Here is a 27,214-nt window from a genome sequence, read left to right as displayed (position 1 = left end):
TCTTCTCTTCTCTTCTCTTCTCTTCTCTTCTCTTCTCTTCTCTTCTCTTCTCTTCGAAAATGTCACAGTAAACACGGCCCTTCTAATCATTGAAATTTGGCTTCAAAAATTCGGGAACTAGCGTGCCGACTATTCGCCCGGTTGTTACGATTCACTAGAATATTGTAGCACCACATGATGTCATCTTCGAACCGGCTCGACACGCGATTTTAGAACCTCGGAACCTAATTTGGAATCCAATTTTAAAATTAAATGGTTGGCCAAGCCTACAGATTCTTTCAGCTTGAAAGTGACCCATGCTATATTTGTTTTACGATCAATAAAGAATCATGGCGTTGGCAAGCATATGAAAATAACACTTGACAGTGGGTTGAAGGCAAGCAAGCACATATGTCAACCTTTCCATGCTAAAATATGGAATTGAAAATAGCAAGATCACTCTAGTGAAAGAATATGAGGCTATCAATCAACAGCATCTTCAAGCATATACAAAGCCCAGGATTGCAGCATTCAGAAATTTAGCATTGAATTAGAATAATTTATTTCCGATATATCATGAGCGTATGCAGAATGATCGAGAAAATAATAAAGGCAACATAATCGCATACAGCAAGCATATCTGTGAAGCCATTAAGCAACGGTGGGGAGCAACTTTTTAGGAGCGGCTGGAAAGTTGATCCAATCGCGAGTGTGATAGTGAATATTTTAATGCAAATCGCCATGTTCACGTTCGACCACTTAAACATTAGCGGTGGCTAGTAGATCAGAGTGCTTAGACTGTGATATTTTTCGGTAGGGACACAGAAACTATAGACTTGCAGATATAGAATAATGACATAGGTTGATAGCCATGAAAGCTGGTAGTGGTGAGCTTTAGTCATAGAGAACGGCAAATGATTATGACTATGACCAGATCACTTGTAAGTTGACGAACAAGGCTCTCTAATCATTATGGGTAACAAGTTAAAGTTCCATGATTGATTAAGAAAACATATTCAAGCCCACATATTCAAAGAAATATCAGCATGTTCCTCAGCAAATTGATACGTACGCGAAAATGAGTACTCCGCCGAGCTACTCGTACGGGATAATGTTGGATGACAAAATTTCATGAATTATATGAAAGACAATAAGAGAAGAAAAAAAATTGATGCGGAACAATCCTTTCAGGATCGCATCCCATAATACTTCACGAATTATTGAAATGCTAGAAGCATGGTATTTTTTACTCACAACCGCAAGACTTCTAAGTGGGTGATAAATTCAGAGGATTGCAAAAGATTTTTGAACGTTTGAGACGTCTCCTAACGTTCGACCAGAACTTGAAGTAAACAGGAAGAAATGGAGCGCAAAATGATCTTGGCGCTTAGAAGATAGAGGAGGTTAAGGGGACCTGAAGACTTATTTAATAAAGTTGTTGATCGAAGCACAACTGCGAGTCGGAATTATTACTCCCATGTCGGTCATCTACCCCTGAATTAAATTGTGCTATCGAAGCACCAAGGAGTGCTATCAAGAACAGAACATAGGAAGATTTATGAGGCGTATTAGTGTTAAACATCATCTAGTTTATTGTGTCACTCACGAGGTATAGGCACGCTGATGTTAGTGTTGAAGAAGAGCCCGCAACAGTGATATCAAATACCCCAGCAGAAGTTGCAAGAGTATACGTATGCGGATATCCAGATAAAAATGGTTGAATGTCGCTAATGCAATATCGATGCGTCTGAGATGTGAAGGCAACAGTAGGCTTGTCATTCCGGCTGATTAAGATAGATCGGCAGAGGTTGCTGTAACGCCACTTACTTGTGCAGTGGGATCAGTCAAAGATAATGGGATATATTATATTGGTGGTAGAGGATTCCTCAATTTGCGCACCAATGGTTAGTAGACTGTAATATTCCAGGCTTTGTCAGGGCTGATCTCTTTGGAATTTCTCGCTCGCCACCCCTTGATGGCACTACAGACCGACTTGTCCAACGCTTGACAGCTCATTTGGGTCTCGTGGTTGAGCGACACCCATGCCATTATCAGCAAAGCGATCATTTAGACACCAGGACAACCCTCCGGTCTCATTAGATCGGTGATTGCGCAGCCTGTGGTTAAGGATGCAGAGTAAATTCTTCAAAAGACCACAAAAGCGTTACATATTGCAATTGCCGTCTATCAGTCAATGTGTTAAGAGCGGTGAGAGGAGCGGCATACGTGCAGCCATCAAACAATAATTTGATATTTTAAGCGTGCTGGGTCCCGACATTAAAATGGCGCGTGCTGTTGCTGACCGAGTCACTCGATTTATTCCCGATTTAAGCAAACCCACTCTCAGCTTCTTCAGCTGACAATCCTTACAAATGCGATGGAAGTTGCGGCGGGATGTCATGCTCGGGGTAAAGGTGCCGGGCACGGGATTGAATTAACTGGGAGAGTTCTTATCGGAGGACACGCTGCTGCCGAGCTGAAGTCAACTCGTAGATAGTCGGTAGCATATACTGTGCGCTTCTTAGTAGCTCGTTAAGCCTCATGGACACGTAACGGAGAGGACTTCTGCTGTGAAATATGCTCGTAAAAGCAAGCACTGGTGCGCTGTTGTGAGATGTTTTCTAAAGACATACTAAGTGTGACCCTGGTGTGGTACTTATTTGGTGGGGGAGGGTGTTACGATGTACGAGCCGTATAAGGCTCAACATAAACCTTACTCGCTGCCATTGGCCTTACATTCAAGCTCAAAAGCACCAAAGTAAAGAACATGACGAGGTATCATGACAAGTACTGGTACGGAGGAGGGGGGGGTGAGAGGAGGGGCACACGAGCCCGCTATGCTGTTCATCGGGTTCTATTTACTGGTGTATATTTAATATCACTTCGAGCTTTCCTAAGTCTTAAATCCGTGCCTCTCAAAAATCAGGACCTAGGTTTTGAGAGGCACGGATTTAACTCCTGGGTGAAATACACGATTCATCTTCTGTGATTCCAATAGCGCGGACTAGTAGAGTCAAAATTTTCTCTGTGTGCGGTGCACGACAATCTGTTACTCTGGCTACGTGGCATTCTTCGTACCCATTACTGTGATTACCGACTTTTACCAATAGCCTCATTATCTTAGAAAATCATAAAGCACGAAATATAATATCAGAAAACTATCACTGGCTCCCTTATAAAATATAGCCGATTCGTGTATGACTCTCCAGATCAGTCTAACAAGACTAAACGCTCACGAATGCTTAATCATGACATTTGTTTGACTAAGCAATATGCAGTATGCCGAATAGCAACAACCGTAACGACTGAGACTTCTATAACCTGCTGTAATCAGTCTCGTTGACAACGAATGCGAAGCTTTTGAACTTGCGACTTGTACTGTATACAGTACTAGCAGATACATGATATTATCCAATCGTCTTCTAAAGAAACAAGCACGCATCGGTGATGCAAGCAGTGCTGCTTGTACTGCTAGCATTGGTGATAACCTTGCAAGACGTGTCCTCCATTAATATTCCCGTGGATACAACCTTCGAGTTCTCTGGTCTTCACTCCGACTTTGCTCAGCAATTTTACGTGCTCTACACAGAACTAGACAACACTGCGCAACTCTCAAACATCAATGCTGATACTTTACCTCATGAATTGGTCATGCTCCTTAGTATCAACTCGCTTTTATGGAGTGATCTCCCCGGTCTCTTGCAACGCGCTGTTCTTTGGGACGCTGGCTATGTATTAACACCCACATATACAGTAGCCAAGGTCTACACACGATGTGGCCGCTCCATGGCGGAACTAGTGGTGCCACCTAAAGCTCTTAAGCGTGCCGGTTGTGAGCTACAAGAGTGTATGCTTGAAGATGGAACTCAATTCTATCAGGCACTTAATTGCAATGCATTTAAACTTTATAGAGCAGTTCAATGTGCAGTGGACACAATGGACGACACATCAGCACCGGAATATGCAACGGTTTGGCGAAATGGTGGAAAAGCTAACATGCTTCCTGAAGTCACAGTACAACGTCATGCTTATACGGATTTCAACGGAGCGCCAAATTTAATATTTGCACTTCATACGACAAAGAAAGAAGCTTCATACGCACAATGTCCCTTTACTCCTGCTATGGTCATCCCCTGTGCACCGTATAACTTGGTTAACCAGTCGAAATTTTGCACACCAAATGCAGGCAAGATTGCGTCTACATGGCTTTTAAAACACGCAGCTGATCATCATCATACTAAGACGTGGTTGCTGGTTCCGCTGTGTATATTCACCTTTGTCACATTTGGTGTTGTTGCTGTTTATCGCTACAAGTCGGCATTGCGTGGTGAAGCTCAACAAGAAATGGATTTGTATATGCGTGAAAATCAGCATCTGTTTGATAATGGAGCAGTCGAGGCATTTCTGGTACCTAAATACAAACAAAGCAATCCTTCTCGAACGTCCCAACCATCTAAAACAAGTCAGCAGCAATTTTTGTCCAATTCTTCTTTTAGTATCGAAAGTGACAGATCTTCTAGTGCTCAGTTCTCTCAGGATGAATCAAAGAAGATTCTTAGCTCTGATCAAGGTGAAAAGAACGCTGCAGCATTTGATCATTTTGACTCAACAATTGGTTTATCGGCGTCTTCGTTTGATCCATTGGTATCCAACGCACGCATGCAACCATTACGAAAAGGGACAGTATTAAATGAGCATGGTACGGAAAAAGTGTCAACGCTTGATAATGTCACGGCACGCAAAAATGAGATGGCCATTCGAAGTTTACGAATATTCGAATCACACCGAAAAATACGGCGGCTTCGTGTTCCAATGAGTGAATTGCAGGTGCTTCGACCACTTTCGCGGGGTTCAACTGGTGAAATTTGGCTTGCACGTCATCGCAATACCCAAGTCGCATTGAAACAATTGATCCCGGAAAAACGTCGTCTGCTCCATGAGATGGAAATGTTTTTAGCCGAAATTTACCTTCTCGCCCAATTGAAACATCCTCATATTGTGATGTTAAATGGGATTGCGTGGAATACATTAGGACATGTGGTTATGGTGCAGGAATTATTAGAAGCTGGTGATTTGCAGCGTTTTCTTGCTCATCAACGAACTATTACAGCAACAGCTCAAGTAAATTCAAAATGTTCGATTAGTACTCGTTTAAGCTCAGTGTCCCGTGGATCGCTTCAAATTGACAGAAGTGGAGTGCCATCAGCATCTTCACCTTCAAATGGTGGATGTGATTATGGTTCAGTACACTTGATACATACAAATCATTTTACATGGTCAAAGCATAAATTGACAATTGCTCAAGCTATTACTAGTGCATTGACGTATTTGCACGCGCTCTCTCCAATGGTGTTGCATCGTGATGTGAAGTCCCGTAATGTTCTACTTTCATCTTCACTCGATGCGAAATTGTGTGACTTTGGTATTAGTCGACGCAAATCTAATGGTAATAAGAATGACAAAAGAGTCACAGGTGTTGCTGGTACTTTATCATGGACTGCTCCTGAATTATTGCTGGGTGAAGAGTACAATGAGAAAATTGATATTTATTCACTTGGGATTCTCTTTAGTGAACTAGACACGTGCACACTTCCGTATCATGATCCTGTTTCTCTCGCTGAGCGACTTGTGCAACATCCATTGTGTTTAATGCGCCGAATTATTAACGATGGACTTCGTCCTCAGCTCTCAACCGATTGTCCATTGCCAATTACACATTTGATTGCTGCATGTCTAGCTCGTGATCCAAAATTACGTCCAAGTGCTGCAGATGTTGGTGCTTGGCTAGCTAGTGCTCGTGGTGAACGACTACTTCGTAAAAGTTTTAGTGTCTTAAATTCTTCCAATTAAGTAAAAGCTTATCTCTTTACCTCATGATCATTTTTCGCGCCTGTTCATTTGGATACAGATGCTTCTAGTTATGGATAGGCTCACCGAGAAGAGACTCCTAAAAGATGTGAAAATAGAAGCGATATGGACAATCAGCGGACAATCGAGAATGCTCGTCAGCGATGACCGTCATTCTTTATCATCTACTTTTAACATATGGCTCGATTTAAACGGTAGTTTTAGCGTTTAATGCCGAATAGCTGGTTTTGCTACCGCCAGTCGCTCGCGATCAGACCGCTGTGGAAGGGCTTCAAGGGGAGAAGCAAACGCACGCTGATATGGATCATAGACTGGTCTCTCCTGTAAGATTTTATATTGGCGTGCGAGTCTGCGTCATCTCAATTTCAATGATTGCTGAGCTTTTGAGTAAACTACGAGTATGTACATTTTGGCACTTGGGAGCAATCAATGAGCATAATCGAAGGAAATTATATATAAACGGCTGGCTAAGCCTATAGGATCGGAACGTCAAGCATTACTATCACAGTATCGTTGTGATATCGGCTGCGTTCAGTATGTAAAAATTCCAACTGCTGATTTCGTTCACGAATGCTGTTCGTCGCGCATTCCAGCAATGTGATTCACCCGTTACACTGTCTCTACTTTGCAGTAGTAATCATCTAATGCTTGCTTTGGGTAAAGCTCATCCCTGGCACGTCGATTTTCGGCTTGCGTGCGCCACCGCCTCTGGCGTGCCATGTCCAGCATGGCAAGATCAATTTTAATTTCCCAACCTTTGTTGATTTTATTGCCTCTAATCGCGTCACCTCCTGCTATTCAAGCTTAAAACTGAACATTTGTCTGGTCAACGCCAGTTTGTCAGCACGTTTGTAGTCAGCGATTGTCGCGCGTGACCGGCAGAGCCGTTTTACTTATGGATAGAGTGCACTGCACCCACTGACGTTTAAAAGTAGAGACTCTATATTGACTGAGACTATAACGTTGCTGCGACGTTGCTAGTACCACAAAGGGATCAGTTTAAGCTTAAGTTCATCTTAAATATAAATATATCGTAGCTTGCAATCGACTCAATACATTTGTGATCTCTAGTACTAAAGATCCAACTTCTTTACAATAAATGCACTACTGAGCTGCTCGCACTGTCGTTCAGATAAGATAGGCTCATAGTATCTTCGTGTCCCGTCTCCCAACACTGGGACGCGATCCAACGGGTCGCATCAAAACGTATGTTGATTGGTCAAATATACATTATTCCCGTGTGACCAGCGGCAGACTTGGCGGCGGACAATGCAGCTCCACCGCAGTCTCCCAGCATACGTTCGCGGTCTCTTTCTACGGTTCATTTGTGGATTTTCAGTCCAGTAACCAGTCCTCACCGAATCGAATATCGAAAGTTCGGGCTCAACTAGCAATAGTCCAGCGCATCATGCCGTCCGCGAAAACCGCCCGTCCTACTACGGACACTACCTCGTCTCGATCTGCTAAGCGTGCACGTGTATCGCATGATATTGATCATATTGCAAAGATTGACAATCTTGCTGCAACTGATGTATCGGGTCTGCCGGCTGCATTAGCCGCTTCAGCTGCTGCTAATAAAGTACCCAAGTTTTTACGCTCACTGTATGCGATTTTGCAAACAGAAGATCCTCGTATTATTTCCTGGGTGCAGAACAAGGAGTTAAAGCCTAATAGTGTGACGGCTTTTCATATCCTTGAAATGGAACGTTTTGAGCGAGAAATATTGCCAAAGTACTTTAAACATCAAAAGTTTGCCAGCTTTCAACGACAACTAAATAACTTTGGCTTTCGAAAATGGACCAAGACTCAATCAAGTGGCGTTTGCACGTTCAGTCACAACTGTTTTCCACCAGATTTATCGGCTACTCGAACTTCTACCATTTCTATTCGAGAACAATGGCGTAAGAAGAGCACACAGGTGATTCCTCCTACCAGTGACATACCAATTAAGCGACGCTTTGTTAACCAAAGTTCTAACAAGATTGGGAGCTCCGCTCCACGCAAGAGACCTGGAAATGTCCAGGTTTCAACTCAATGCATTCCCGAGGTGTCATCTTTGTTTACTGAAATGTATCGGAGTCCTAATTCAAGCTCTTACGTTGAGAGCAATGCCTTTCGTCATGGTCTCAGCCACCAGCCTCCTCTCAAGAAGTTGGCTCGTCCGAATATCGCTCTGAAGCAGGATGTGTCAGAGCCATACAATGGTTTGGACGCGTTTTGTGATGATTCATTGAAGCACTTTATTTTGCCTCCGTTACAGCCGCACCATCTTGTGACGTCCACGCCTCGGACTGGTGGCCCCCCGGTGTCTTTAGCGCCATCATTCTTGCGCAACAACGATCGTAATGGCTTTCAATACTCATTACCCCAAGTTAATACGTGCAATGGAGTAACGACTGCTTATTCAAATGATTCAAGCTATCTAAACGGGCTGAAGGCATTTGACATGAAAAACATGGACTTGCAAAATAATACTTACATGCCCATTGCTGGCAACGATAGCAGCAATACTACGGCTGATGCCGCAGCGCTGCAGGGTGCATTTCTCGAGCCTTGGATATGGGACGCACAGGTTTCATCAACAAACTTTGAGGTCGGATCATTTCCACTCGAATTTGATTGCAAAAATGAACTTGATTGCAAAACTGACCTCGTCTGGCAAGATGCTGCAAGCAGCGTCAGTTTGCAAGGTGTGAATGCTGTGAATTGTGGGACACCGATAAAAGAGCCTTGCCACCATCAAGATCGCATATTGCCTTCTAACTCGGAAGATTTTGGCTTGGACAATCTGCTTTTTGTCGAGTGAGAGCCATTCATTGCACGTAATATTTGTTGAATTTTGCAAAGCAGTAAACGCGCTAATTGAAGCGACGTACCAATAACGACATGTAGACCTTTTTGCACAGTGTGGACAGGTAGTGTGTAAATGTTGATGTAATTAAAATCATTTTTCTTCGCTCTTCTGTTGCATTGGAGTGTTACAGCTTTGTGCTCCCACAGCGTCGTACGCTCAGAGCTTATCACTATTATCACTAACGTCAAGTTTCACTCAGAAAGCCAACAGATCCCAGAAACAACATACAATTTTATTAAGATTTAAAGTATCTTGTGGTCCAATTTTTAGCGCTGACAAACGCCTTCTCCATCGCACTTGGAACACGTACGGTCCAAAACCATAAAGTTGTACAAGACTTTTTCGATGCGATGGCCATGACATTGCGAGCATGTCTGTATTTTTAAGCGCGGTGAAGAGTCGCAGCCGTTCTCATGCTGTTGTTGCGCCTTCCTGTCTAAGATACCGCTAGCTTGTACCTCCTCGCGGCTGGAGTGGCCTTGCCAGTTCATATCAATGTTAGATGTTGGTCTGCTAGATCTCAAGGGTCAACTTGAAGAGACGTTGGAGACGGTTGGTCGCTTTCACAACGTCTCTTCCCTAACGTCATAGTGATTTGTAGCGTCGCGATTACATTTTGTCGCGTGTCTCTAACAGCAAATTGACCTTTCGGCGTATTCCGTTAAAAAGACTTTTGATCAAACATAAATATTTGTATCAATTTTGTAGGTGAAATTATTTTGGCAGAATTGTAATTGTGTAATTCTTTTCATGTTGCTGTTCAAAATGGATTTTAATTGAAGAACTTACTTCTACGGACGGACCACTTTATTATTGGTCAGACTTACACCATGATAAAGTGTCAAGATTTGTAGTTGGAGTGAATTACCCAGAAATCGTTTTGAACACACATTTCGCTCAGAGAAGGAGAGGCATCGGACTTACACCATGATAGAATATCATGATTTGTAGCTGGTACGTTTGAGGGTGAAGAGACGTTTCCAGAAATCGTTTTGAACCGTCATTTTCGTTTGGAAAAGGAGTGGTCCGCGGGATACTTGAGCTCTGGCCTACACTGTGCATTACGTAGAATCTTACCAGATATATTTCGAATAAAGTCAAGCTAGACTTATTTCTAATTTATACTTCACTTCGAAGAAAGAACAAAGTACTTGAGAGGCTGTTGAACCCGCTCCTGGGCAGAGCGTACAAAGCCATTTTATCTCTTAGGAATAAAGCTTCCACCATACAAGATGGAGCGTGCCTTGTTGCAGAAAATGTATAAAACACTCAGCAATGATTATACCTCATCTTTGGTAAGAGATAGATTCAAGGCTTTATCTCCAGAAATAACAAGAAACTACCCATCACGATTCAGAAAGGCTCATAATTGAACTCTGTCTATAGCACGAAATTGCTATTGCTTCTCAAAGTAGCAGCTTGAGAATGTATATAAAATCAAGGGGAAGAAAGTTTGGTGCTGCCAAAAGCAGAAGCAGTCAGACACGTGAGTTCAAGGCTGCAGTCCCACAGAACCCCCTTCACTGGAAGCAATAGCTAACAATACGACAATCGAGTCTTAAGTAGACAGTAGCCGATGTGAGGATGGAGCATTAATGTTCAAATATTAATTTCGAGCTTTAGAAGTTGTGTAACAAGCCACTGATGCTCGTTGGTTCCATGGTGGTAAATCAACTAAAAGCCAGGGATACTCAGCAGTAACAGATCGTCTGAGACTTTCATCAGCCACAGCGACAGAAGTGGGCTGATGCAACCCCCCAGAAGGTGTAGGATAGAAGCACAACCGACACCTTAAGAGCTCTTAGAGCGAGACATCATCTGTTAGTTAGTTGTATCATCTATGTGGGCTGCGTTGGTAGTAAATTTTCTGGGCACGAGAGGTTGAGATAGTAGAAACTCGACGCTTTTTCACAATGACCAACAGTTCATCGTGCGAGTGATTCATGACATAGAACGCCGAGCGCTAGAATGGCCTTAAGCTTTTTTGTTTTTAAACATGAGTCTTTTCCCAGCACATAAATTATTCAAGAGACTATCATCGCGGTTTTGCACCACGTAAATGATTACTGCCTGCGAACGAAGTTGAAAATCGATCAAAATCAATTGAAGTCGCAGTTTGTGACCAAACCAAGAGCTCAAACGATCGTATCTCCTTTCAAAAATACTGGAAGATTGCGGTGAGTCTTCGTATAGGTACGACAAGCACTGAGAATTTCAACATATACCCATCCTCTATTCAGGAAGCAGTAAGTGCCGCAAAGAGTGCGGGTCAACATTTCCAATGCACGAGGGCGGTATAGAATACGGGTGGTAGAGACCCAATGAGCACGCCAGAGGTAAAAAAAATCTAAAGACTGACTAAAAAATGTTTTTTTTGCAAGTCGGGAGGCGTCCATTTCTGTGCGGCTGCTACACCTGCGACCAATCAAATCATCATGCCCTGTCAATCTCGATATAGAATAAAATGCATAACTGGTTAAACTACTACGTAAAGTCAGTCGACGTTCATGCTGCGGTAAGAGTTGAGTCTTAGTAGACAATACCAAAAAGCATCGAAATCAATCGTACATTGTGAAGGCAGAGGTTAATGGGACCCGACCCTAACGCAACTGACGTTCTATAAAATAGATGGAGATTAATATACAAGCTTGTGGGCCGTTGGCATCAAATAGTCGCAAGTACCACAAACTGAGTGCCGACGAATGAGATATTTTCACAATTGTCTGCACATGAGTAGAGGGCACTCGAGCGAATGCGAGGAGTCATTGGATAGGCTGCTGAAGACAGAGTCTTCATCAGCGGTGGTCAGTTTTAAGCACCACGATATTATGGAACCTCTTTTGTAGAACTTAAAAAGCTCAGAAGTATTTTGTAACGTCGTGCAGATCCTCTGGGTGGCGCACTAGTGTCGATTAAACTTTATCGTATTTGAAGTCAATGCAAATGCGAAAAGTGGACACCTCGCAACAAAACCGTGCTAAGAGTTCCTTGAAACATAATATGAAAGACTATGATGACGCGGCGCTCGGCTTCTATTTGTCCTGAATCTAAAATACAGTTCCATTCGTCGTTTGGCCTTGTAGGAATGCCACGAGCCATTGACTGACTAAGAGCCATAACGTCTGTGCTACACACTGCTCCATGATTGACCTTCGACATTAAATAAACCTCTCTGCTAAAACTAAGAAGCACTTTTGAAACGGGTATGAAGGTGCAACAGCTAAAGTGTAGGAGATGAGATTTTTCAAGATTGTATAATGCTTAAGTCAGCAAAGCGGTAAATTTGGTTTCGATGCGCGATTTTCAGTTTCACGGAAACAAATTGATTAGAGTAGTGTTGATATGATGTCACCTGGGCACCGAGCTTCAAAATGGCACTTTGCACAGAGGGGGATTTCATTCTGATACCGCGTTTTTTATTCATCTGAAATTGTTTCCAATTAACTTTGCATCAAGATATCCATGAAACGAGAACTTAACATTGTTGGATGTTAAAGTTGTGTTTACTAAAAGCAGTACTGGTTGATTAATTTGTTCTTTCCAGCAGCGCACAAATTTGTCGACGTTTTTTTTTGGATTATCATATCTTGGATGTCGCAAATCAATTTGCTAATACACGCTTTAAAATCTTTTATAAACTTAGTGACGTGGGGGTTCCGAGATAAGGGTATATACGTACAAAGCCGATTACATATTTTTATGCCTATATAAAACCCGGATGAAAGCGAGCGTATGTCGTAGTCAGCGAGCTTGTTGATGTGGATTAAATCGGCTCAAACCCGATTTACAAGGTGATCGTAACCTTGAGGCTTGGGTAGTAAGGCGTGGACCTAAATTATTAAGTAAGACTCATCCTTGTAAAAATACGACGATTCGGTGACTCATACACATATTTACCAGGAAAAGAATCATATTTGAGAGGTATTCTATACTCGTAATAAAGCGACTGAGACAGTAAAAATGGCTTTATCTTCGCATCGCCTTCTCTTGTACACTTGAAGACGTTTTTCATGATCAAAAATGTTAGGAGGGAAGATGTTCAAGTTGATACGGTGAGTACTGAAGACACAACTCTGAAAAAAGAAGAAATTACCAAGCGTAAGAGGTTAAGCAACTACCCTAGAGATACCACCAAATTGTGTGTTCTCGTTGTCGAGGAAAAATCATGTCGTAGTGGCCAGAGACCGGCCACAGAATATCTCCCCTGCTTGACTCGTTTGCCGTACAATTAGCATACTCTGGAAGTGAATACTAGCTTAGTCTATACGAAGAACATAATGGAATACTGCCAATTCTTTCGCCTGTTCAAAATCATAGGCGGATTTAAGCGATTAAGATTAAATTTTCTGGATAATGATTCAGAAAGGTTATGGTAGCGAAAAGCATTAATTTGTTTTGATCGAACGACAGCTAGTTTCATGAAAAAGTAAAGTCGAGTGCGTCCTATACAATAATATTGAATTGGTAGTTTGGTTTTCAATTTAGATCAGTAATCTTTTATTGAGCTTAGGTTGCGTTCAAAGTGGCTGATTACGCCCGACAAAGTTTTCAGAGTACCAGTGACGTTCTAGCGTCTAGTGATACAGCATATTTTTTGCATTGTGCATACGCTCGTACCAGGCTCGACAAATATTCCTCCATTACGTTCGGAGCGCGGAAAGTCGGACGTCAGAGGCTGATGCAAGCTGTGCTCGGATGTATTCACTTACTTGATAATGCCCGATCGTCTTTTACATAGATCTTCGCGCCCGAATGGCTGTTGTTGGGTGGGATCGCACTTTGATATTTCGCAAGCCCACCCTTAAGAACGAGTTTGTTCTTTCTTTTTCGGTGGCATAAACGTGTTACTCTTCTTTTACTAGCTTTGATCATGCATGTCAAGAACTTAGCGATTGACGCTTAATCCTTCGAGATAAATTTGAATATATTGCTAAGTGTAACCCGACGTTTTATCAGCATGCCAAAAAACTAACATCTTCCCGAACACCGTGACTGGAAAACATTCTGTGTAGCTGTCAAAAAGATGCGGAGATTTTCTAACAAATTTTATAAATGCTGTTAAGTCTGTAGAGGAGTATTATGCAGTTTAAACACATAAGAAGCTGAAAAGTGCCAGACAACTCATGGCTATTACACGCAATTGCTTCGGAGTATATTATATACCCAGCGATGAGCAAGTTTGTTGATTTAATAGACTGCGGATTGTCCACTTGAGACATGTTTATCCGGGTGTTTAGCGCATTATGCAAACCTCGTCTGATGGTCTGAGACGGAAGCCGTAGGCAATCTATGTTAACAAAAACTTTGTCAAAGGGCAGCATAGCTACAAAAAACATTGGTCACAGATTCACAGCAACGAAATGCCCACAGTTACTCATATGGCTGAAACATACCACAATGGTAAAATTACAGAACCCGTCGTTTTTGGAATGTTGAAGGTAGTACCACTTTTGGCATAGGTAGACTCGGCTAGGGCACCGGTGCATACCAATACACTTTACCCACGAAACCGTTTCGAACACACGCGCTCGTCTTCGTCAATATCTAATCAACCAAGCTTCTATTCCGCCTTGCAGGTAATTTCGATTCTAAGGAACACATCTTGCTTTTTGCTGCCAGGGATTTAGCGATGTTGTCTATGATAACGCTACATGATTAATTACGACATAGATGTTTTGTGCCGGTTAGGTGTGAGCAGAAATTCTCGGAGCTTATACCCTGGATAACTAGTCGACTTCCCAGGATCTGCTATTCTTTGGGGAATTCCATCTTCAAAAGAAATTACATTGTTTGTATTTACAACTCGGTACAAAAATTCTAATATACAACCGCTAGGGCATAACCTGACACACTTGTAACATCCCGCTTGAAGAACTGATTGCATTTAACGGGGTGACACGTGCCCTGGTACGAAGGGGTGGCTCACAACAGATGCGTAATCACACAATGGTGTGGTTACACCTTAACAAGATGCCACCACGTGGTTCGACGGCCAGTAGTTATGCATTTTTATTAGGTTTTACTGTCTATTTGAGAATCTATAGATTTAGATATAGGCGGCTCTGCTGCAAATAATAATAAACTTTACTTCTCAAACAATGGAGTTTGTTTGCCTTGAATTAAGGTTGTGGTTACTCCTGGAGTAAGCGGATATCGATCCGCTACAGTCGTACTGGTTCTACTATAGAACGTAATGCTGGTGATTCCTTTTAGCAAAAGTGCTACAGCATCCCTGCTGTACCGCAGTACGAGGGATGACCCGATCGTATAAGAGCATTGATGAAACTCGCTAAACTGACCATTTCGTATCTGCAGCCCACCCATTTTTCGCATTGTCGCTTCGTCGATGTGATAGATTTAGCGGATTGTTGTACGTTTGCGTACTTTGCTGACTGCAGTCAGTCCTTTTGACGAAAAGGGTCGACACTGACTGACAAGAATTGACTTTTCTTTCATCTCACTAACTCGATTTTCGAGAACAGAACGTATTTCTGCTTTCTTGATAAGGACCATTAAAATTACAAAATATTTGAATCCGGGTACCAATTGAGAGGAAGTCCATGGAGAGTTACTGATCTCGACGTCGATATAATCCCCTCGATAAAGGATAAGCGGCATCAGCCTCACTTCACGCAGTGCCTCATCCGATACCAAACATTTCACGCCGATTTCTCCAGCGCCTGAGAAATTGTACGCAAATGTTCCCTTTGGGGTATAAAAGCGATTGTGTAATGCGGATCTCCGTGCTAGAGTTGGTGAAATGTAGCAGCAACTCACAGTCGCAATTGACGCACCAAGTCCTAAATTGCTAACCAACGTTTTATTGAGCCCATTTTGAAAGGTACAGCGAAGTCACGCGTGGTTTACCCCCTTATCCCAAATAGTGAAGCTTCCGAGTTTGTCATTAAACATCTATAATCACTCACAAGCGGAGCGACCGAATTACTCTCAGGAATGTCTTTCATTTCCAGCTGGAATTGTCTGACAGAAGCTCTCATTGAACTCAAGCCGTGATTTCTATCCTTGACTTAAGATACGCCAGCTTACCGCATACCATCAACAACACCCTCATGCTGCTACGAAGTAAAGTCATTGTTTTCTGTCTCAGCTGAGATACACTACCATGACTAAAATATGCGATGAGCTCTCTTTGTCTCATCCTTAGATCGCATCTAACTGCTGTTTACCTTCCAAGCTCTGATTTTGGCACTTTTCAGTATCTTTATTCGACAATTTCGACAACTTTATCTTGTGCATCGAAGTTAACACAGCTTGATGCCCGCGCAAAAATCTATTTTTTTCTTGGAAAGGCTCGATCATACCCCACCTAAACAAGATAATGTGATGTCCCGGAGTATTTCAATTTCCGATCGATTCATGGCTACTAGCCCAGAGCTACGGCATATCCAGCATGGGCAACGCTTTAAAAGGTCAAAGTGTTTAAAGATTACTTGAGCTAAATATTTCGACGCTTACTTCTGTCCTAGTTGTTTGACGCACGGATATCGTATCCGTATATAACTTTGTTATTGCTTTTACTGCTCTTGGCAATAGCGCGTCACGTGTTTCACGACGCTATTGAAGCTATCCTGTTCTTTTATGGCTTCACAAAGCCCTTGATGTTAATATTTAATAAGCCTGAGCTATGTGCTCTACCTCTTTAAAATATACGGCTTCGTACTATTGATCACGAATTCCATAGGCAAAATATGAATCCAGTACAGTTCTGCGCCTACTGAGACTTGACTTCTGTGCCAACTAGGACTTGATGTTATCTCGCGATAAATTGTCGCGCAATCTTGCGTGGGAGCCCGATCAGTCTTACCGTTTAGCCAAAAGAGATGAAACGGACAAACGAAAGACGTATTGATACCTAGATTCAATATATCAATCACTAAGCTGAATTTATTATTTGATCTTCAGCAAGTACCCCACGCGTACCACGGATCTCATCCCACATCTTGATGAATACTGATACTTCTGTAGTTCTGAATATTCACAGTGTAATATGGCTCTTGCATATATTTGTACGAATGTGTAAGGTGTACGTCCAATATTCTTAGTACGTCTCCCTTTCACAGACATTGTCTGATGCTTTGCGTGATGCTAAAATTCCACATGTCTTACGAGCTCTTTCGTTTCGAATTCAACCGTAAATCATGATTCTTCACGATGGTATGTAAAAATATGCCTAAAATTCGAGAGTCAACAGAAAACGGTATATATATTTAGAGATTTACTGTGTTCACAATATAATTCACACCAGAAAGGTACGCACTAATTATATATACTCATTTCAAATGTCCCTTAACCTTTACACTCGGTAACAAAGTTACCACACCGCTGTACTATCGTCGCAGCACTTCATGTGGTGCCTTCAAGTCAAGCATGTGGCCCACACCAATCTCAACAGTTGAATGACGCGGGTGGACGACAAGCTCCGACGCGCACTAGCTCGCCGTAGCGCTATTGGCACACTACGTACACTGCCAATATTGGATGATGGAGCGCAATCCATTGTCGACTTCTACTCAAATGACTATCTTGGTTTCGCGCGGTCGCAACAACTGAAAGAATTGATAGAAGCTCGCCAAATAGAATTGCACAGTCAAAACTCAGGAATGTTGGGTGCAACTGGTTCTCGACTTATTTCAGGCAATTCGCCGTTATTCATGGAGACTGAAAAGAAATTGGCCAAATTTTACAATAGGTATGCAACCTTACCAGTTGATCTGTGGATGATTCTCGACTGAATGAATCGTACTTGAACTCTAGTGAAGCAACGTTGTTATTTAATTCGGGCTACGCTGCCAATGAAGGCGTCATGTCTTGTTTGCCACAGGCAGAAGATGTGATTATTTATGATGAGCTCGTGCATAATTCATGTCACGAAGGTATTCGACTTAGCCGTGCGTACGCTAATGACCGCTCCTTTGCGTTTCGACATAATGACCTCGAGGATCTTGAGCGCAAATTGCTTAATTATTCATCTTCAAACGGAAATGATGCAGACAGATCCTGTATGTTTGTGATAGTTGAAGCATTGTACTCGATGGATGGTGATTTTGCTCCATTAGACGCAATGGCGTCTCTCTGTGATAAATTGGGAGCGTTTTTAATTGTCGATGAAGCTCATAGTACAGGTGTTTATGGTCCTCATGGCTCAGGTGTCGTACGTGAGCTTGGATTAGACGTCAAGTACCCCGACGTTTTTGTGTGTCGTATTCATACTTTTGGCAAAGCTATGGGCTGTCATGGTGCCGTTGTATGCGGATCCCAAGTGCTTATTGACTATTTAGTCAATTACGCACGATCTTTCATCTATACCACAGCAATGCCCTTCCACCAGCTTGTATCTGTCATCGGCTCGCATGAGTTATGTACGACTCCTATTGCTGCCACATTGCGTTGCTATGTGATTGATCTGGTGCATTACTTCAAGCAGACAATACGCCGTACTCGAAACATCCCAAGTGATGCACTACTAGACAGTGATTCTCCAATACAAAGCGTTGTATTTGTAGGCAACCACCGTGTACTCAAGGCTTCTCAACAAATGAATGCAATGGGCATTCGTGTGATTCCTATTCGTTCTCCAACTGTGCCAAAAGGTGCTGAGCGTTTTCGCATTGTGATACATGCTCACAATACTCGACAAGAAGTGGATCGATTAGTAAATGCCCTCAGTATCATGTTTGACTCATTTCGCAATTCAAAATTATAGAAAGAAATTTAGATCCTAAAAATTTAGTTGTAGATTAAATTTTGCACGAAATTGTTTAAACTGCATTATCAATACGAGTTGTACTAGCACCTGTACGTAATGTGACTGATGCATCATCTTGCATGGCTGCTTTCGCCATTTCTCGCTGTAATAAGCGCGCACATCCGATATTTCCACTCTGCTCTGCAATGAATAATGGTGTGTGATGATCCATGTCTTCTAGAAATGGATCGGCATGGTTATCAAGGAGAAGCTTGACGCAGAGTGCGTGACCACCCAAAGCCGCTAAATGCAGTGGCGTGATACCACGTTCATCGGATACATTCGGATCAGCATTGGCTGATAAAAGAAGCCGTGTACATTCATTGTGGCCACCACGTACAGCGTAATGCAATGCCGTAAGGTTCTCGATACTGCGAGCGTCTATCTTCCGGTCTGTCGAGTGGACCCAGCGCTTGACAACGCGCGCGTTACCTGACTCAGCCGCCTGACGTGCAAAACTTGGTAGATCGGATATATATTTACTACCAGTGCCTTTATCTTCGCCTGTGGCAGTTTTGCGCTTCTTACGTAATAATTTACGGGCCAACATCTGCACCTGTTGCTTCCGGTACGAAGATGCAGTAACAAGAAAGACGAGAACAAAAATACCAACAACACCCATCGCTAATGCGAGCGGATGAATTTGCTTATTTTCTGCCGAGGAAACGCCTACATTGACGTATGCGTGCTCGTGCGTGGTGGCGTCGATGGCCTTCATTTGCTGACGCGTAGACGAAAATTCAATATTTGGATAATATAACAATATCATTGGATGAAAAAAAGGCTTGGTGTCGATTCAGAAATATATACAAGCTTGAAGCATTTCGAAAGCAGCTCTTTGTGCATCTCATTCTTATCCGATAGCATAATTCGTCCCACGTCAGATGACCAGTGCTTAAGCCTTGTAAGTTTGTATATACAGGTGTCATTGAAGCGAGAAGGGTATGCAAGCATTAGCTCAGCGACGTCTCAATATTATCATGATAATTTCGATATAATGTCAATGATGCAACACTTGATTTTTAGTAAAGACTGCTTGTGTGGGCCACACGTGGTTATGCACTATTTTATCATACTACTGAAGAATTAAAGCACGTTTCAGTGTCATCTTTGAGATCTTCACCACGGGACTACAGGCGGTTGTATGATGGCAGGTATTTACTGTATACATGACGACTAACACCTTCAACTAAATTACAGATGTGCAGGATGCAATATTGTACAATTGTACGAACTCTAATGTACACAACTCGAGTGCTCAAATATTCGTACCACTGAAAACGATAGGGTCATGTAAGCGAGAGGCCGCTGTGCACGTCCTCACGTCAAGCAAAGTAAATTGTCTCGTTAATAAATATTGTAGATCCTACATATTGACTTATTAGCTTTAAATGCATATATTCTGAAAACTACGTCATTCTTTAAATCTCGAAGAAAATTAGAAACTCTTTAAAAGGCTGTTTGACTACGGTCTTAGTCGCATTTCTCTGCGATCAAATGTTGCTAACACAGTTTTTCAAAGTCAAACTTCTACAGTACAAGGAATACAGCAATTCCGCTGAACTCAGTATCGATATCACAACCGCGTCGTGAAAGTGCTGTAGCCTCCGAACGGGAGAAACATGATTTATCTTATCAAACCTCAAAACAAGAAGACACGCTCCGCAACTTTATGTCGATTGTTTTCTTCGAAGGAATACGACATAAGGCAATTTCAAAAACCAATCGCGGTAAAAGCTCACCGGAAGGCGTTAAGAGAATGTAATTCGAAGATACACCCCCACTATAAACCCAGCGGGCGTCGGTCATCCAATATTTTGATGGCAGTGACTGAAAAAGTATATTTCTTTGAATGGGCAAAGCTGAGATGACCATGAATTCGATCTAACGTTCGACACAGCATCAACCTGTCACTCTTTCTACCTCCAAGCTAGCCAATCACGCACGAAATCTTGAGCTTCCAGAATTTCTGTGAAAATGCATTTTCAGCATAGGCGATCTTAAGCGATATATCATGCGGGTGTTTAACCAAGTGTGATTAGTGTTTTTGTGGTACTATCCACTAGCCAAGGGAGACGAGAAACTGCTGAACTCTAACTATGATATTATCGCCGCAATGGCGGCATACCATAATAGTCTTTATGGAGCGCCTCATTACAGGCACGATTCGTGCTGAGACCTCTCACGTACACCCTGACGTTATGAAATATGGTGTGGTTTCTTCATTGCAAAGACGTTGGTCTTAAACTATTGTGGTTGTACAGAAACGTTCTGCAAGTATTTTGGAGCTGCTCGAGCTTTGGAAGCCGTTAGCTCGTCGTATCGTAGTGAAAATTGCATGCGAATATGAACGATATTAAACAGGATGCGGAGGCACTGAAATTGTTAAAACGATTATGCGATTTGTCCGTCCTGAGAAGTGATACTTGAATATCGAAAATTGAGTTGGACTAAAGGGTGGAATGAAGCGATTGAATATCGTAGAATATTGCCTCGTCCTGGGCCTAAATTCAAGATACGACCTAATGATAAGTTGTGCGTGGTTTTAACGCCTCAAGTCAAGTGATCGACAGAATGTCACAATGGTTCGATACCTCGCACTTCTCGCCTTTTATACTTTTAACCAGTCATGAACCTGCTTATTCAAGGAAATTGAAGTATTTTGGTGCATATATAAAGCTAAGATCCTTTCAATACAGGACCTGAATGTTTTTAGACCATCTGATGAAATGTTTGCTTAGTAACTAAAACAGAGCTCGAAATGCCGAAGCAGCATTGGGCCGCAGATTTTTAGCAAAACCCAGAAAGGCAATCGTATACGTAAATATCGTCGTCATGACAAGAAAGAATGAATGTGAGTCATTGGTTCCAGGGGAATTCGGTGGGAGGGCTGATATCAGCTAGATGATAGTGCATTCGCATCAGAAAAGACGGAGTAGAAGGACGACAGATATACGCAAATAGATGGTCGAGCCTCTGAAGTCAATCAAGACAACTCATCTTTGTTCTGACATTACGCCATCGATTTGTGTCAGCACTATAGTGTGATGCGTCCTGCATGCGTATCAGTGACATTACATTGCGTTGACAGGAAGAGAAATTAGTTTATGATAAGCCAAGTGACCAAGGTAGTATCATTCGCTGAAATTCTGTCCTCAATGTTGTCGATCAAATTTTTATTGAACAGGCAAAATGATATTTAAGGTGCAAAATCACCGAAATGACTCGAGTGGTGTTCGAGGAAGAGATGAACTCGTTACCCGTTTTGTGACTGTTATAACGTAAGCTCTGAGTATAAAGAGTGAAACAACCGAAGAAAGTGCGTCAAAGAATTCATTTGTTTCCGGTACAGATACCGCATTATACGACAACGACCCTTGCCAAGAAAAACTGTGACACCTGATGCTTTCACCTGCGCAAAGCCCTGAACGGGATTGGAATGGGATCATTAATTCTACCATTTGTCGCCAATTTGTTTAACGAGAAGGGGTCACATTGAAAAATCGATTGTGTTGCTTATGGTAATCAAAATGCAGCGTCAAAGCTGATTCTTAGGAACGGATTACTGCAAGACAGCATTGGTGGCTCTCTAGGCGTGGTGGTTGCTGAACAGAACTTTGTTAAGTGCCCTTGACCTGGTTTATTAATTGTATATAGCTATCAGTGAGAGACAACGATAGTTTTGTCACTGCGAAGAGTTTCCTTAACGCAGGATGCAATTGAAGATTGCTAATATACCGCAGGGACTGTCAATTGCTCCTTCGACGTCAAAATGACAGTTCGGGTCACATCGTAAATATGCACAAGCCTACTAGTCAAATCTGTTTTTCTATTGTTGTGACAAGCACAGAAAGTAGGGGGTGTTCATCTACATTTAAAACATGCGAGCAGTGCCTGAGTGTATGTGTGCGAAGTAGCTGCCCGCCAATACAGGCAAATCCGTCATTTATCACGACTTCGTATGGCGCATATTATAAGGATTTTACTAGTTTTCTATTTTTGAAATTGTTGAATAATACTAGGATTTAACAAAAGAGGTGACCTTCAATGATATGAAGGGGTTCTCAAACGAATTTCTAATAACGGTACTTCCGAAACCGTTTTGGCCATTCCATGCCTTCTGTTTTGCTTCGGCCTTTGTCATATATTGCTGTTTACCCAATGTAGATGTCGATTGAGATGATCGTGTTGAAGTCTCACCAGATTGAAATTGCATAGTTATTAACGATTTCTGCTCTAAACAAATCCTGTGTCATTGCGTTTTGCTCTATACAAATCTTGTGTCACTGTGTGCGGCTACTTGTCGCGACATATCTCACCAAAATTGACAAGATGGTTGGCAAGTATAACTCCGAGTAAATACGTCTTAATGCAGTGGAGAATGAGCTTCGCGTCGCCAAAAAATTAAATTTTGCATGTCACGATTGTGGTGTCGTCGACGAGAAACAACGTACGGTTAACGGGTCAGATATAACCTGTGTTGCGTCGCGCAAAGCTTCGGGAGGCACGGATTGTGTGACTTAGATCGCCGCCCTAGAACATCATATAGTTGAGCGTCCGCATAATCTTTTTTATTTACAGGCTTGCTCTTTAACGGCACTTATTCACAACTCTGCACGAGGCTCATGACCCCTATCAAAATGATTGCTTTGCAAAAAAGGATATATGGCTTGTCATTTGCTATGCTTTGGTCGCCTAATCTGTTCAGATGTATTTGAACTTTTGTGCGCACAGGTGTAAAGCGTAAGCAGCTAAAACCTTTTGTGAATAGCATCACACCCTTGGCTAGTTCGCTAACTCCGGCAATTTGGTAGCAAAGACTTAAGACCCTTCAGCAAAGGCTATTTTCCGTTAGAAAAGAATTAGTTGCTGATCTATCAAACGACGCGTCCAAAAATATTGGTGTTTTGTTTGTAGGCTGTCTGAGTGAGGTGGCTCATCACGCGGTCGTCAGTGATTCAGGTACCGATTCAAAGCATTACTGATTAAAACTTGCCATTAGCATGGCTTGTCGATGGTATTGCTTCAGATTAAACTTTGCAGTTTTGGCAATCTTGATCAAATCATTTGGTTCCAGATCAGTCATATTCTGAAACGGGGTTGCCCTACATCTTTTACAGAAATATAGTTGACTTTAAGTGTCCTTTGAAAATAGCAGAGAGGGCAGAAATAAATGTGAAGCCTGGGTGCTAAGTGCATTATTGAGAGCCGTCGAAATTGCGTTTTTAGTTTGCTCTTCAATCTTGAGTAACAGATATGAATGATTGTTTCTCAAGCAAAATTAAATTTATGCGATTTACAGCTTATTACAATAAAACTATTACTTTTTCGAAGTGTGAGGCAAACAGCCTACATATACAACGAGCTTCTCCATTCTGGGTCCTGTCGTCTTCATTGGTATGTTACATTAAGACTTCCATTATTTACAAAAACATGTATCGTGACTTTAGGACAGCTGTGCAATGTTATATTTTGCATGAGTACGCAGATAGGCGAAATGAACACACACTAAGATACAGTCTTACTTTTTCTTATAATGTTTGACACACTGATATGCAATTATTTGGGATTCTCGAACAATTTGCGCGAAGTGAGCGCTCAACGAGCACACATTGCGCTCACAGTCTAACCTCACTACCTGAACTCCTGACTTCATGGTTTTACAAGCTCACTCGCACCGGGCGTGCTATCTCTAATATTGCTGAACATGGAAGAGAGCCTCCGATCAAGTCGGTCCTTGCGACCGACGGCCGTAAAGGTCAAAATCAAAATGTCAATTTTGGCGAAGACGCCAGCGCAAACGACTCTCCGAATTCTTGCCTGGTATCTCCATCTATATGTCAAGATACACAGTCAAGATTTCAGTGGGGACAAGGCACTCGCTACGCTTCACCTATACTTTAGACTCCGTGCTTTGGTTTTACGCCTGAAGGCGGTGTAACACCCCGCCCCGGAGCTCACGACGATACCCAGCATGTCATTAATGATTTATATGTGGTTCAGGGAGTCCAGTTTGCGTTTTTGCAAGCTCAAGATTCGCAACGACTCATGTTGATTTCCTCACAGTTTCAAATAAACCGATACTAGTTTCCACGCCGTGGTAAATCCTTCAACACCTTTTGCTTTCGACTAATCAGCCCACAATTACGAAATGGAGCGCTCAAAAGTCGCCTCACGATCACTTTCTAAAAAAACAAGTCAACTATAGTGCCTGTTCTTTGATCAATACTGTTCGATGAGATAAATACCCACCATAAGGATGGCGCCTTACTTTATAAAAGCTACAAAAAATGCTGAAGGGTAGAATCGCGCTCGATTGCGGGCTAAGTGAGAAAGACACATTCCTTCAAATGTCTAACAGCTCCGAAAGCCAGTATCAGTTTTCAGTAAAACTTAGAACCGACTTGAGCGTCTCTTAATGCTTTACATCGCGAAGAACAGATCAAGACATAGATGTCATGTAACGGGGTTACACTTGCCCTTGTGAGAAAAAGCGGGTTTGAAAAAATTATCATAGGTATGTATTACACAGTTAGTGTGATAACACAGTGGTGTGGCTAGACCGTAACAAGAAGCCATCACGTGGCAGGATTGCCAGTATTTAAGGCATATTGCTACATTAATCAGGTATTGCTACATTAATTATGTATGACTACATTAATTTGGAAATCTAGGTTTTATTTATTGGCGATTCTGTCGCCACTACAACAATAAAATAAAGCTTCTTTTGCATTGGTAAGGCTTTAATGCTTAGAAGTAGCGGGTTGCGATCCGCTACACTCGAGAGAACGTAAGGCCGGTAACCATAGCTCAACTATTTCTTAGCCAGGTTCTAAGCCAGCTCCGCTGCACTTGGTAGCACTCGTGGTCAATCTATGCCTGAGTTACCACTGATCCTCTGTGAGGATGGAGGAATAACTTATTTGCCACAGGGCATGCAGGTCGAGCTTTATAAGCTGATGTCCCTGCTGGGCCTTGAGGGCTCGGAGCGCCACGTTGCGTAAGGGCCCGAGGTCATGAGCGCGCGCCTAGAGGCGTCTTCAAAATATAAAAATGCTCTGCTAGAGCATTTATAGCTGAAGCTGTCAGCGTCGTCTGCGTCTATGAAGCCACCGAGGGTGACTGATGGTTCCTTTCAACCCAGGCCACTCATGGTGAACGCGAATACTTTTGAGGGTGAGGAGGAAGAGCTCCGAGCTGCTGAGCAGCGTGTAAACACATGACAGTGTTTTGTCTATGGAGACAGTCGTCACCCTCGGACGGGTTGTACCTTTTGTACGACACGCACAGGTTCGTCGAACTGACGTCCCGCTTCTAACCAGTCTGGTTTAACGCGAGGAAACGAGACCGCCCAGTAGGCGCGAGGCGCCCTAGCGGGGGAGAACTGAGTTCTGTTGAGCCTAAAAGAGGGTGAGGGCAGCAGGGCTCAGCCCTGGAGAGCTGCGAGCTCTTGAACACGAAATATGTGCAAGCAAAGCTTGCTGGTTGTTAAAGCGACCGTGAGGGCTTTGAAAGGCCATGGAAAATCGCTATCGATACTGGTGTGTCGGGCAATTATGTTTGACGCTCCACGATTGAAGGCACTGGAAACGCGGTTGAGTGACACCCTCACTGTGCTGAGGGTCCCTGTGGACCTCGTGAACTTTGATAGGGTGAAACGCTGTCTAGTCTTAATTTGTATGCAAGGTACGACCTTATCCTTGGTATGGCATGGCTGAAACACAATGAACCATACATTGATTTGGGGTCGAAGACCTTGGGCGCTACGGGCAAGTCTTCTAGTAGATTTATGAGAGTCATGGATCTACCTCTGCTAGGAAGCAGTAGCGCTATTGGCGCGGGCACTGGACCGGGACGGTCAATGTGCTGGATATTGGAGTATAGGAGTTGTCAAATATCAAAGATGTTTTTGACAAGAGTTCCGAGCGTGGCTCGCGGAGTGAACGTGGAGTGACACGTAACCAACTGAGCGTTGCTCCAGTATTGGAGCAGTCGATGCATGTCAAGGGTGGCATGATCGGCCAAGGGCCGAGGCATCAAGAGCGAGGCCCTTCTGATGCGCGTGTAGTGACACGTAATCCCCTGAGCACTGCTCATATATCGAAGCAGTAGCTGCTTGCGAAGAGTGGCATGGTCGGACGAGGCCCGAGGCATCTTGGGCAAGGCCCTTCTAATGCTCGTGGAGTAGCACGTTATCCACTGGACGAAGACTGCGAAAATAGCGGCTCTTTTCGTCGGGTGCTGTCAATACCATCAAGGCTTTGATGGAGCAGGGAGTAGGAACACTGGACGACGTCGAGTGCGTGCTCCACTGGTCTGGATGAGACGTAAAACCTCTATTGAGAAGAGATGGCGAAGCCGTATGATATCTGCAAGACGCAGGGCGTCGACCCTAACCCAAGGTGTGTCTACCGTAGACGATAGTACGCAGCTTTTCCACCTTGTCAACAGTATGACGGGGAGAAAGAAGGCGACGTCATCCTCGCGGCTTTTTCCGATGTAGATGCTCTTCTTGAGATAGACGAGATGTCCTTTGAAGGGTTTAGCGGAGCCTTAAAGGTTAGCCGTGGTGGTCATTATACGATCGAACGAACAGATTAAAACGTCGTCGCTTCTGGATGAAGCTGTCCTGAAAGACACTCAGAAGGTGCTGAACGCACGAAGTGGATTGTCAATCCGTACTATCCTTTGGCAAAGGATTTCCAGAACGCCGTCTAAAGACCCGCCGTCGGTCATACCTCCGGATC

The 27,214-nt window shown here is 42.9% G+C and overlaps 11 protein-coding genes across 11 annotated transcripts; 6 read left to right on the top strand and 5 right to left on the bottom strand.

Moving 5' to 3' along the window:
- Nucleotides 1-2,046: 2,046 nt before the first annotated feature.
- PHALS_02967 (uncharacterized protein) lies at nucleotides 2,047-2,380 on the bottom strand (the record flags this gene model as incomplete). The annotated part of the gene is made up of 2 exons (XM_024717441.1): nucleotides 2,047-2,096; nucleotides 2,206-2,380. 2 exons carry the CDS (start codon nucleotides 2,378-2,380, stop codon nucleotides 2,047-2,049), a joined length of 225 nt encoding a protein of 74 aa, XP_024582940.1.
- Nucleotides 2,381-3,426: 1,046 nt separating this feature from the next.
- On the top strand, nucleotides 3,427-5,829 carry PHALS_02966 (tkl protein kinase; the record flags this gene model as incomplete). The annotated part of the gene is made up of 1 exon (XM_024717440.1): nucleotides 3,427-5,829. The coding sequence occupies one exon, from the start codon at nucleotides 3,427-3,429 to the stop codon at nucleotides 5,827-5,829; it is 2,403 nt and encodes an 800-aa protein (XP_024582939.1).
- Nucleotides 5,830-7,255: 1,426 nt separating this feature from the next.
- On the top strand, nucleotides 7,256-8,653 carry PHALS_02965 (heat shock transcription factor; the record flags this gene model as incomplete). The annotated part of the gene is made up of 1 exon (XM_024717439.1): nucleotides 7,256-8,653. The coding sequence occupies one exon, from the start codon at nucleotides 7,256-7,258 to the stop codon at nucleotides 8,651-8,653; it is 1,398 nt and encodes a 465-aa protein (XP_024582938.1).
- Nucleotides 8,652-9,363, bottom strand: PHALS_14905 (Heat shock protein DnaJ, cysteine-rich domain). The gene has a single exon (XM_036407123.1). The coding sequence runs from the start codon at nucleotides 9,190-9,192 to the stop codon at nucleotides 8,968-8,970; it is 225 nt and encodes a 74-aa protein (XP_036263379.1). The 5' UTR covers nucleotides 9,193-9,363; the 3' UTR covers nucleotides 8,652-8,967.
- A 570-nt stretch (nucleotides 9,364-9,933) lies between these two features.
- Nucleotides 9,934-10,237, top strand: PHALS_14901 (uncharacterized protein; the record flags this gene model as incomplete). Its single annotated transcript, XM_024717437.1, has 2 exons — nucleotides 9,934-9,996; nucleotides 10,088-10,237. 2 exons carry the CDS (start codon nucleotides 9,934-9,936, stop codon nucleotides 10,235-10,237), a joined length of 213 nt encoding a protein of 70 aa, XP_024582936.1.
- A 2,474-nt stretch (nucleotides 10,238-12,711) lies between these two features.
- On the top strand, nucleotides 12,712-12,956 carry PHALS_02964 (uncharacterized protein; the record flags this gene model as incomplete). The annotated part of the gene is made up of 2 exons (XM_024717436.1): nucleotides 12,712-12,799; nucleotides 12,883-12,956. 2 exons carry the CDS (start codon nucleotides 12,712-12,714, stop codon nucleotides 12,954-12,956), a joined length of 162 nt encoding a protein of 53 aa, XP_024582935.1.
- Nucleotides 12,957-15,058: 2,102 nt separating this feature from the next.
- On the bottom strand, nucleotides 15,059-15,666 carry PHALS_02963 (uncharacterized protein; the record flags this gene model as incomplete). The annotated part of the gene is made up of 2 exons (XM_024717435.1): nucleotides 15,059-15,509; nucleotides 15,569-15,666. 2 exons carry the CDS (start codon nucleotides 15,664-15,666, stop codon nucleotides 15,059-15,061), a joined length of 549 nt encoding a protein of 182 aa, XP_024582934.1.
- A 1,452-nt stretch (nucleotides 15,667-17,118) lies between these two features.
- On the top strand, nucleotides 17,119-18,425 carry PHALS_02962 (8-amino-7-oxononanoate synthase; the record flags this gene model as incomplete). Its single annotated transcript, XM_024717433.1, has 2 exons — nucleotides 17,119-17,411; nucleotides 17,477-18,425. 2 exons carry the CDS (start codon nucleotides 17,119-17,121, stop codon nucleotides 18,423-18,425), a joined length of 1,242 nt encoding a protein of 413 aa, XP_024582933.1.
- Nucleotides 18,426-18,480: 55 nt separating this feature from the next.
- On the bottom strand, nucleotides 18,481-19,185 carry PHALS_02961 (Ankyrin repeat-containing domain; the record flags this gene model as incomplete). The annotated part of the gene is made up of 1 exon (XM_024717432.1): nucleotides 18,481-19,185. One exon carries the CDS (start codon nucleotides 19,183-19,185, stop codon nucleotides 18,481-18,483), a length of 705 nt encoding a protein of 234 aa, XP_024582932.1.
- A 54-nt stretch (nucleotides 19,186-19,239) lies between these two features.
- Nucleotides 19,240-19,707, top strand: PHALS_02960 (uncharacterized protein; the record flags this gene model as incomplete). Its single annotated transcript, XM_024717431.1, has 3 exons — nucleotides 19,240-19,409; nucleotides 19,499-19,606; nucleotides 19,668-19,707. The coding sequence occupies 3 exons, from the start codon at nucleotides 19,240-19,242 to the stop codon at nucleotides 19,705-19,707; spliced, it is 318 nt and encodes a 105-aa protein (XP_024582931.1).
- Nucleotides 19,708-22,452: 2,745 nt separating this feature from the next.
- On the bottom strand, nucleotides 22,453-22,683 carry PHALS_02959 (uncharacterized protein; the record flags this gene model as incomplete). Its single annotated transcript, XM_024717430.1, has 2 exons — nucleotides 22,453-22,485; nucleotides 22,552-22,683. The coding sequence occupies 2 exons, from the start codon at nucleotides 22,681-22,683 to the stop codon at nucleotides 22,453-22,455; spliced, it is 165 nt and encodes a 54-aa protein (XP_024582930.1).
- Between the last annotated feature and the right edge of the window lie 4,531 nt (nucleotides 22,684-27,214).

Source organism: Plasmopara halstedii (genome assembly GCF_900000015.1).
Source record: "Plasmopara halstedii genome assembly, contig: Scaffold_2061, whole genome shotgun sequence".
In the NCBI taxonomy this organism is placed as follows: Eukaryota; Oomycota; class Peronosporomycetes; order Peronosporales; family Peronosporaceae; genus Plasmopara; species Plasmopara halstedii.
This window is presented reverse-complemented; position numbering and strand designations above follow the sequence as displayed.

Coding starts and splice junctions, on each gene's coding strand:
- PHALS_14905 (XM_036407123.1), bottom strand. CDS start 9,192: ATGAACTGGCAAGGCCACTCCAGCCGCGAGGAGGTACAAGCTAGCGGT.